Consider the following 11,998-nt stretch of genomic DNA (forward strand, 5'->3'; position numbering starts at 1 on the left):
AAAAAAAAAAAAAAAAAAAAAGATCTTATAAGGAAACTCCTCTTCTCCGCAACATAAGTGATAGACAAAACAAAAAATCTGAAAGCATGCCTCCGACCTTATGTGTGAGCACCTGGAATTCATCCATGTGGTTGTTAAATAATGCAGCTAATTATTCTGAAGTTTATATATTTGGCACACATAAGTTTACAAATATTTACCCTTGATGAATACATAATATCGACTAGCTATTCCTATATTATAGTGACCGGCAATTTTGTGAGTGGTGTGTGTGTGTCTTTATTCTGATTCTTTGACATCTTGAAGACTTGCTGATCCTGGAGAGATTGCCCTTCCTATGGCTAACTGATTCCTAGAAAAGTAAATGAATCCTCTGGTGTGGGGAGCTCACCCTTCATATACAATCAACCAATCCAGAGCCCACACCCCCCCACTTCCTTATTAAGCTCTCACACTCTGGGCTACTAGCCACCTGCCCTAATCACCCTAGGGCCAGATACCACTAAGCATAGCCCCTTTGATGCAGAGCCCTCAACAATTATTCAAACTAACCAATCATAAACCTATGCCTTGCTTGTTCCTTCCTGTGGAACCACAATAAAGGCTCTGGCCTACATTTTCCCCTCACTCACTCTGCCTCTCCCCTGACACCTCCCCACATGGCCCAGTATGGCATGTCATGCCTCCTTTTTGTAGAAATCTGTGTATAAAAACTTCTTCATGAGAATCATTTTCATGTCTGCATATCTTATCATATAGTACTTTAAAACAAATCCTGGGTATGTGTGCATGTAAGCACACATAAGCAGTATGTGTGCTTTAATTAGTGAATAACATTACCAAATCCAGCAGATTCCAGTTATAAATCTTCAAAAAATCTAAAAGAAAAAGGTCAATTCATGAAAGTTATATTCAGACATTTTCTAGAATAGTGAAACAGTTTATACCTTTGACATCTTTGACTTGGTGTCAGTAATAAGGAAAGACATATTGTTGATTTCATTCTGTACAACGAAGTTCTGCTCTTCTCTTTTGAAATTCTGAGAAGTTGCAAAGGAAATTTCAGTTAAAACCACTTAAATAAGAATTCCATGTAATCAGAGGGTACACAGAACCCAAAAGCTTCTACAGAGATAAGCAATAATTTGATATATAAGACTTATCAAGAATGAGGACAAATATTTGTTGAGTATCTAAAGAGGGTGCTTGGTTAGTAGGAACACTTCTATCCAAGATATGAATATGTATGTTGCAAAGATGGTAAAACTCAAGTTCAGAGAATTTAACTGCAAGATCACCCATCTACCAAGGAGTAGAATGAGTACTCAAACTCCGATTTAGCTGGTGAAAAGGATATACTGCTTCCTGAGATTAACGTAGACTTTCCACGGACACATACAACTATGATATTATTCTCTATTCTGTCAGATATTTTACCAACTTTTTAAAATACCGTAACATTACTTATTCACTTTTAATTTGGGAACATAAAAAGGCAGGAGAAGTCAATTCATCTTCAAATATTTGAGGAAGAATATAACATATATTAACAGATTTGTGTCCAATATGCCTATGAGATTCAAAATCATATAATCATATTTTTTTCTTATTCTTGAAAGTATCATTAGATGGCGTTCATCTAAAAACCTACTGATTATGATAAATACTCTTGTTCCAAACTTTAGGTCTTGCATATAAATTTAAAGAAGCTTGTTTGGCATTTTAGTGATTGATGAAGTTGAAGATTCTCAGTTCTTTAAGAAAAAATATTTAGTATTTAGTTTTCTTAAGTGACTCGTCCCTGGGCTCCTCCTCATTTGCCCAGTAGGCATCCCAGGTGGAGTAACTCAACAAGGAAAATAAAGGGTAAAAATATAAAAATCCATCTTTGTTCTTTGGCAGCTCAAGATGGGTTGATTTCTTCTGGATTTTAAATTTTTCTTTAGAAAAGCCTGAATGATCTAATCCACCCCTCTAACATGAGTTACATAGGACAAGAAATATTTGCTTTTACCTAAAAACATAAAGAATCTAAAATAATTTTCTATGACATCACAGATAAGGTCAATGTGAAGATACAAATTTAAATGTTAAAAAAGCCATTATTTCATATATCCTTTTTGTGTGATTACATGTTTTTATGTATGTTTTTATATAAAGTTCAGTATTAAGTTTGAAAGATTCCTCAGATACAGGCAACAATATTTATTATCCTAAATATTAAATATGAATATTTAGGTTTTTAAAAAATATTACATATTCAAAGTAATTTGATTTATATAACAATCTGATGAAGTAAGCTGGGAAGGTACCCTCTTCAGAGTCTCTCATTTACAAAGTGGCACAGAATTATAATTGACATAAATATTTTAAGCTTTTGAAATAATTTGGGATCATAACAAACGCCCATTTACTCATGTTCTGCTAGTTATTGGAAATGAATGATAGAATACTGTAAAATTCTTTTTATGATTAAAATATTTTCCAAATTTAAAAATACACAATTCTACTTGTAACATACAAAATAGTGAAAATTCGCTAAATAGGTACTTTAGAAATTCTGTCAACAAGATTCCTAGCAGAAGCTTTATTTGAAAAGCCAAAGGATTCTAAAATGTGAGCCAAACTAAATCCCTATAGAAGTGAAAGGGTGTGAAGATAAATTTAAGGAAATAGTATCTTTACAAGTAAAACAAGGATGCCCTAGTATTAGAAATCACTAGTCTATGTCAGCATTTCTTAACTGAGGTCTGAGTATTGCTGGGGATTAGAGGGTAAAACGCCAAGAGACAGGGCAAGCTAGACAGTAAAAATGGTGTATCTCTATGTAATGCCAATATTACTCTAAGATTTAGGGGAAAATTTAAAACATGTTTATGGATGCAATGAAAAATCACTGTGATTTTTGAAAACATAAATTATAAAACTTAAAAGAGGGTTTATAATTCCTCAAACTCCCCAGGGGAACTTATTCTGTCTACTCAACTGTTACATGAAACCTAGTAGACAGGTTTGAGAAACACCACCATAGGTAGTTACTGAGGGGAACTGGAAAATGGGTTAACATGTAGAAAGCTTTTATCATAAACTGAACAGCTGTAGGAAGTGTCTGTCAATGTGTTCATACTCACATGGGATTTCGACCAGTAGATGAACACTTCGGCCACCATGCGGAAGAGTTCCTCCGCTTCCGGGTTAGGCTCCTTTAGCCACTTTGCCCTGGATCACATAATAAATAAAGTGGTTTCTCAGTTACCACTTAAAGTCAATTAAAAAAAAAATAAAAATCACCATCCCAAATTTAAATTTGCTGATGACAAAGCTCACAATGGCTTCAGCAAATGTTGCAACATTTAATAAAATTTAAACATCAAAACTGTCAAACTGTTAACTTTTACATGCAAAAGACAGACTGCTTCAGAATGTGATTTCCAACTTCAATTTTAAGATGCTCAGTAAAAAACTGACTTACCTATAAACATCTAATTATGTCATAACCATGAACAAGCTCACGGACAAATAGTGAATGAAGCAATTCAGTAGGAACACATGAACCAAGGAAGGTTATGACTGAATTAGGGAAATTACTAAATTACTTTTGAACATCATACCTGTTATAGTCCACAAATCTGATCAAGAGAGGGTAGAAGGCATAGAGATCTCTGGCCAGCGTGGTGAATTCATCCAGGATGAGAAGTTCAGCCTCGGACATATCCCCCCTGGCCTCGGCTTTCATGTGGTCCTCCTCAGATACCACCATGGCTGCCTTTTTCTTGAGTTTCTCCATTAATGGCAAGAAATGAGTTTTCAAGAGCTGAGGTTTGACTTTATTTATAATAGGCTGGGAAAACACTGTTTGAAGACAGACATTAGTATTCTGCTTTATATAAACATTTATTAACATGAAGATAGATTATGATTACAATGGTAGCATGATTAAAGCTTCTCTCTCCTTCAGCACATGGCTTCCTTAAGGCTATGGCTCATGCCCCAGCCATTTTTCTAGTCCAAAATTTAACTGCATAGTTGCTGTTAAAAAAATGATTACTGAATTCAATTCAATGAGCTCCCTTGTTTTTTTAAAAAAATCGATAGCTAATTTAGAATAAAAAGACTTAACTAATTTTTGAAATCAATTATTTTCACACAAAAAAGTCAAGTCCCCAAATGGAGAAGGTTCCCCTAGCCCTTTCGTTAGAACAGAGACACATTCTGCATTATGTTACGAGATTACATACGGTCTTCTCATCTTAACTGTGGGTATCATCCTTGGCCCGTGGAAGAGTTAGAGTATGCGTAACACTGCTTTCTTACTTAATAATAGTTGTAGTCATTAATAATATTTCTCACCTTGATTAGGCCATTTTTAAAATGAATTTTTCCTCTAAAAGTAACACATGTACATCAGGGAAATGAATAAAAGAGAAAAGTTGTAATCAAGTTATAATCACCTACCCAAATTAGTAAGTCATTGATGCATTTCTTTGGCATTTTCATCAATGGATAAATTCATAAACATATATGTTATACATATATCATTCTAAATTCATTGTTTTAAAAATTCTTCTTTTCATGATATAACCATTTCCAAGGCATAAAACACTGTTGAAACCTTAAATGTTTAAAGATAACGTAATATTCTGGTATATGGATGTACATAACTTATTTAACCATACTCTAGTTCTTAGGCACTTAGATTGCTTCCAAATTTTTCAATATAAATAATGTAATGATAAATAAACTTAATTGTTAACTTTTGATTGCACTTTTTTAATTTATACCCCACCTCGCCATTTCCCATAGGACAGACTGCTAAAAGTAGGCCATTTAATAATTCAGTTTTATTTTTGTCTCTGTCTACAGAATCATTAGTTTTTACTGCTATATTTATTGATTAATCCTACAGACACTGTCAAGTCAGGAAAATGTTTACTTAAAAGTAGTGACTATATGGAAAGTTACCCAATGTCTGATTATAGCTACATTTCTTAAAAAAAAAACAGCATGACAGAAATAATCAAGAATATATTTTTTAAGAAGAAACTATGAATAAAAACTAAGATAGGAAAATTCTGGTCTTCTGTACTTCAAGTATTTTTGGAATTAAAACCAATTAAAGGGGTCCCTTTCTTTCCCATGCTTACCTGCCAACCGCTTCATCCAGGCTCCCTCGTCAATTCCCAAATTATTATATATGATTTTCAGTATGTTTCCTAGAAGTGTGTTCATGTGCTCTGAGTTCAGAGCTGTACAGCACATTTCAGACCTTTCTGGATTGTTCTCAGGTCCGTGCTCCCACCAGCGAGACATGTAGCTACAAAGCATGGGCAGAATGACTTCCATGACATGCGGCATCTGAGTGTAGCGAATGCCGGACTCGGCTAATTCCACGATTTCCTCCATGAGTTTCTCCAAAGACGGTATATTCGGACAAACGTCTTCCACGTTGGCTGGCAAACTGAGAGCTGGAGAAGCACACATACACATGGGCCGTGTTGCATGAGAGAACCAACATGGGGGGCATATTTCCACTGTTTCTGATAGACACAGGCAACTGTTTAATTTTGGGATTCAACACTCTGCAAGATGTGGCATGTCTTCCCCTAAAGGGCTCCTTCTGTCTTTCCTCCAGGCAGCTGTTTCAAAGCTTCTCTCTTTTCCCTGAGTTCCTGCCCTAACACTACTCACCACTCCCTTAGAATGCTCCCGTCTAATCCTAGATGTCTCAAAAGCAACTAAAAACGCAATGGGTCTAAATTTAAACTCTTCCTTTCCTCTCCAACCTATCTCTTTAGCGTGCATTAACTAGGTGGGGACAACAGGATCCAATCAGTCACTCAGGCTAGAAACCTGGGAGAACTTCTAGGCCACCATGTTCCCTCGTGTCACACACGAGATGACTCTACTTGCAGGAGCTCTCACAACCGCTTCCCTGTGTATGCCATCCAATGGGCCTTGCTCAGGCATCTTGCCCTTGCATTACCATGACCCTTTTCTAGTTGCTGACTCATGCCTTTCATGCTCCATTTTGTTATGACTTATTTCTAAAATGCAAATCTAGTCATGTCACTTCCCTTTTCAAAGCTGCTAAAAGAATTCTCTGGGCCACTGGTACAGTCCCTACTCCTTACCTAACATAAAAAGCCTGCCTCCCCTCTTTCTTGCTTTTTTTTTTTTATTTCAAAATATCACGGGGGTACAAATGTTGAGGTTACATATATTGTCTTTGCACTGTCTGAGTCAGAGCTACAAGCGTGCCCATCCCCACACAGTGCTTTCTATTCTTATTACCTCATCCACACTTTTCTCTCCCAAACTCTATCTCCAGCCACATCAAAATGCTGGAAATTTCTCCTAATGCACTGGAATTTCAGTCTTCCTAGTTTTAAGACTCATCTTGTATAAGCTTTGTCAAGTCTTTCCAGGTGTTCTCAGCTAAAATTGCCTTTTTGTGTCCCCAACAATCTTTATTCTGAATTCTGCCACACATTTGTCAATCTCTCTTCTTCTCCTGCAATTAAAAACTCCCTGAGAAAAAGCAGCAAGTCTTATTTATCTTTGCCTCATATCTCCTCTATCTACCACAGTGCACATCACAATTATTTGCTGAATGACTAAAACTTGAATGAAATCATTAAATTTAATGTCTTTCCTTTGTTATGCAAATGATATGTTATAGAAACATAAGCAGGTAAATTATCTGCTTTGTGTATTTCCTTATCTGTAATGAAATAACAAATGTGCTTTCTTGCTTCATAGCAAAAATATTAACTAATCAAAAGCTTTAATAAAACAACTCTGTTTACAAAGAAGATTAATAATTCAAACTTTACCATTTTTCACCAACTACTTAAAATCATATGGTGGAAATTATGTAGAAAAGTATTACCAAGGGACATTCAGCATATTTTTCTTTAGCTTCATCTTTTATATGAAATCAGAATTATAGAAGTCAATTAATAATGATTACTCAGGTTATTAAAAAATTTCTTACTTGGTAAGATTCACTATAAAATGAGCATAACCAGCATCTCCCATAAAAACATGAATTACACAGAGAAACAAGTTCATTAACAGAGAGTTATGCATTTGTGAAGAGCAAAGAGTCCTTGCCCAAGTCTCTTTAGGGCTATTGGAAAACAACTCAAATATAATAAACTTAGAGGAAATCGAACAGAAAAAAATTCTACGAGAGGGCATTTGTGTAATGTTCCGGCTTTGAGAACTGTGCTTTGATGGCTTACCAGTTCTTATTAGAAGAATAACTAGTTTCTACTTTAATATTTGTTTATCCAACTCAATTTGAATCCCAGTTAATGATGCAAATAGGTTTTCAGACGCCAATCACTGAAATCATTAACAATAGTTCTAAAAGCTTTTTTAACTGGGACAGTGAAAAAATGGGCCTATATACCCAGAAAATAATCAGATTTTCCCAAATGGAATGCAACCTGAAGCAGGAGTGTATATAGACACCTAGTGTACACACAAATATACAAATCATAGGGATACGCATGTTAGAGCCAGGTGTAAGGTTTTTAGTTGAGCGTCTCAGGTTTATATGTTTTTAAGTTTTATAAATGATAAAAATTAGACCAAACTATTAAAAAATCACATGATATAAAATTGTTCCAATGAGGCAGACATATCTGGTGAACAGGGAATAAGGAAGGATACAAATCCATAATTCTACTGAATAAGAATGCCACACCCCTTGCTGATGAACTTCAAGACACAATCAAATCAGAAATCAGATTGACCTACTTTTCCATATTTGCTAATAATTTTGCCTAATTCTCAAGAGTGTTAATTTGCCTATGGCTCATTAACATAGAAGAAACTTAATGAATTTTCTTCAGAAGAGGAATAGGATACAGCATTCCAAAATTATACCCAAATAACAGCAGTTAAGAACAAAGAACATTGGAGATAGTAAACTGAACAGCTCATTAAAAATCACTACAGATGAACATCATTATGAACAATGAATACAATAAATGTCATTGAGTTTTAGCTTCAAACACTGCACATGCTTCTGTGATACCTGCTCTCTCTCGTGAAGACTTAGTATTGTAGATGGAGTAAATATTATGTTTGTCGAGATGAGTTTCCAAAAATGCTACAGGAAAGGCACCAGCGAAGGCAGCCAGACATTCTCCTAATGCAGAACGTTGCCTGTAAGTAGGAAATGCTTACATTTTATGTCTTCCAAGTGAATAACTGACGAATTTATATTAAAATTAGCAAGTTTAATCTAAAAATGGAAAAATAATATTGCTATGAATAAAATTAACCCTAAAATCCAATTTCTACATTGCAATACAGCATATGATTTCAACAGGACATTCCCTGCCATTTAAAAAAAAAAAAATAACTAAATTATCTGTTAGCAAAAAAGAAGTGAAAATTAGTACAAACCAAAATAATAAGAAAAGCCCTGTCACTTTCCCCACAAATTTGGACTTATTTTATTTTTTGGCTTTTCCCCCTTCCACCTTCCTCCCTCCCTTCCTTACATCTTTCCTTCCTTCCTTTTCTTCTTCTTCTATTTTTTTTTAATAGAATGACCTATTGAGGAAGAATTCTTGCTATGTGAATAAGTGAACTGAGAAAAACTAAAAAATGAACCACTAATACACTAACAGATTTCCTGAAAATTTATGACATAAGAGTAATTTCAGGATAGCTATGAAATATTAAGATACACTAAATAATTGGTAACACTTAAAATTGATTTATCATTTTCGAGGGAAGGGAGGTATTGATTCAGGGCAGGCTATGACCCAAGGCTCCCCTACTACTGACACAAATTCTCTCTCTTCGGTATCTACTTAATCCAAGGCTTTTTTGGTACATTAAGTGGTTTATTAAATATAGAATAATAAAAGTTATTTCAGCATATTATAAACTCCTTAAAAGATTTTATATAAGTATTTTATTTTAAAAGTCAAAAAAATTGATCTAATCAAAAAACATTACATAATTGTCTCAGAAGTTAGTTTGAATTTCAATACTTAAAATAATTAACAATGTCTTATTTTTTAATATTTTAATTACAAATGACTAGATATCTTGTTAGCTGGGCGAGACATGCCTTCATAGAATGGCATTGAATAAAATAGAGTTCAATTCAATCACTGGAAAACATTTCACTATTAAATGTGATTTAGGACATCAGGGAATTACAAAGCAGAGCTTCTACTCAGATTCCCAATCCTAATCCTAACACTGGTGTGACTGCAGGAATCTTGCTCACTCTTTCTATGCCTTGCCTTCCTTGCCTAAAAATAGGGAAGCAGAATTGCAAAATTTCTGGCACATAGATCAATGATATTTTAAAATGAGAAATAATTTATTTAATAATTTAATAACCTAACAGAAAGACAAATACTGCAGGATCCCACTTATATGCGGAATTTTAAAAATTGAACTCAGAGAGAGAGTAGAATGGTGGTTACCAGAGGCCAGGAAGTAGGGGAGATGTTGGTCAAAGAATATAAAGTTTCATTTAGACACAATAAATAAGTTCAAAAGATCTATTGCACAGCATGGTTACTATAGTTAATAATAATGTACTATATATTTCAAAATTACTAAGAGAGTACATTTTAAATACTCTCACCACAAAAAATGACAAGCATGTGAGTTGATGGATATGTTAATTAGCTCGATTTAATCATTCATACATATACACAAAACCACGTTGTACCCCATAAATATATACACAATTATAATTTGTCAATTAAAAATTTTAAAAGCCTAATTTTAAAATTTAACAGCCTAAAGTATGTCATCTATGACCCCAAGTTGTTCATTTATTTTCTTATATCTGATTGGACTAGTCCTTTTATTTCATTAATAATTCACTTTAAAACTCAGATTCAATTACTATTTCTCAGACTAATTCTGATAATTTGTGTTGGTATTCTGGAAATATCAATTTTTCTTTTGGATGACATGTTAAAATATCTACATTTTATCTGTACAGTGTAACTTTTTCATTTTTTCAAAATATTTTTTACTTACTATGAAATTTTATTTTTATATTCCCCCCAAATCACTTTATAATTACAAAATTAATTGCAAAAAAGGAAAAAAAATCCTTCAAAAACAAAAACCTTGAATTTTTTTTAAAAGAATCTAACAAAATCATCCCAAATTTTGTCAAGAAAAATACATAGCCAAGAATAGCATAACAACAGCAATGGCAGCAAGAAGGAATGAGAGGGTATGAACTACCAGATATTAAAATATATTATAAAATACCAACAACTCAGTCTATATGATGCTGATTTAATCATTAAAAATAAAATAATAGAAGAGAATAGAAATTTCAGAAATATAATCTAGTGAATATATTACTTTAATATACAATGAAAATTTTATTTTAAATCAACAGGTAAAAGAAATAGTTAATAAATGGGCCTTTTACATGTGGTTGAATTAAAATATTGAATTTTAATCCTACATAACACCAAAGAAAACCAGAAATGAGATATATTTCCAGTAAATTCCCTTTTTAGCCCAGAGATGATCATTTTAAACATTCTCTACTTTCCTCTACCCACACCTCTTTTCTCAGCCATCACTTCGCTGAGGACTCAAGGCTTGCTTCATCGAAAAAACAAAAACTACTAGACACAAACCTACCTATACCTGATGTATCTTCTGCCTGTTTTCTGTTGCACGAGAAAACGTTATGAGAGTAAAAAGTCATGTTCTAAAGATATATTTCTGACTACAGTATTTTCTATATTGTGTAATTATATATAGGACAAATTGTAACCTGCCAATATAATATTTATCAACTTACTTGTCTGTTTTGTTTTGGTTTCTGCCTACCAGATATATAATCTATGAGGTAGGGAACTATCTTGTTCACTGTTGTATCGCAGCATCTGGCATTTAATAAACATTTACTTAATGAATAATAGAATTAAACAGCTCAATCCAAACAACTGAAAGCATGAAAATCCTAGAAGAATAACTATTGTATTTTTATCTGATAAGAGTGTAGTATAAACTTTTTAAAATTATAAAACTAAAGAGAATTAATGTACATAAAATAATTGATAGATTTGATTATATAAAAATTGAGTATATAAAATTTGATTATATGAAAAATTCAAAATTTCCATGTCATAAAATGCTATCTGAATATAGTATTTTATATATAAGTACTATAAAGGTATAAAAATGCTGAAACCCATAAAAACAGGAGAAATAATAGGCAAGAGGTTAATCCTTTTAATAAACAAAAAGGTTATTACACATCAGTATGACAATACATTAATATAGTAGAAAAATAGACAAAAGATGAGAAAAGGCAATTCTTAAAGAAATACAAATAGCAAAGTAAACAAAAAAATAGCAAGTAACCAGAATTAGGAAAATGCATTTGCAAATAAAAATGTTACCCCATTTTTAACTACTACATTTGCAAATAGTAAAAAAAAAAAAACCAGAAATGAGAAAGAAAAAAACATGAGGAAATCAGCATACTAGTAAAACTTGAGAATGTAAACTGAATCAGTTTCCTGAAAAGATAGTGAAATGAGTATCATAATCCTGAATATATGCATATTCTTTAACCTAGAATTCCAAATTCTGAGAACACAGCTCAAGAAAATAAGTATAAATATACATAGGAATATATGAACATAGATCTAGTATTATTTAGGTAACTAAGAAAGAGAAAACAGCCTACATATCAAAAATACATTATAATACATTCAATACATTATAATGCTTCCTTGGTATAAAATATTTTGCAGTCATAAAAAACAGATGAAAATAGTATTTAGTTAAAATGCAGGTAAAAATTTAAAAATATTTAGAGTGAACCCAATTATGCTTTTCCATTGATCTAATTCCCTATTTTTATGTACAATTATCACCCTGTTTTAATTTTTGTAGCATTGTAGGTTTTAATACTTGGTAGGCCAAATGAGTATCCTTTTTGTTACTCTTTTGTTCCTCCCCACTGCCCCAAATTTTA

General features: G+C 32.9%; 1 protein-coding gene across 1 annotated transcript in view; it reads right to left on the reverse strand.

Moving 5' to 3' along the window:
• The window catches only part of RYR2 (ryanodine receptor 2 (cardiac)), a 509,242-nt gene that overhangs the window by 121,965 nt on the left and 375,279 nt on the right, over window positions 1-11,998 (reverse strand). The window contains 5 exon segments of the mRNA XM_012660153.1: window positions 948-1,040; window positions 3,132-3,219; window positions 3,612-3,852; window positions 5,145-5,465; window positions 8,045-8,220. Coding sequence (XP_012515607.1) covers window positions 948-1,040; window positions 3,132-3,219; window positions 3,612-3,852; window positions 5,145-5,465; window positions 8,045-8,220 — 919 coding nt within the window.

Source organism: Propithecus coquereli, unplaced genomic scaffold, assembly GCF_000956105.1.
Source record: "Propithecus coquereli isolate 6110/MARCELLA unplaced genomic scaffold, Pcoq_1.0 Scaffold66, whole genome shotgun sequence".
Taxonomy (NCBI): domain Eukaryota; kingdom Metazoa; phylum Chordata; class Mammalia; order Primates; family Indriidae; genus Propithecus; species Propithecus coquereli.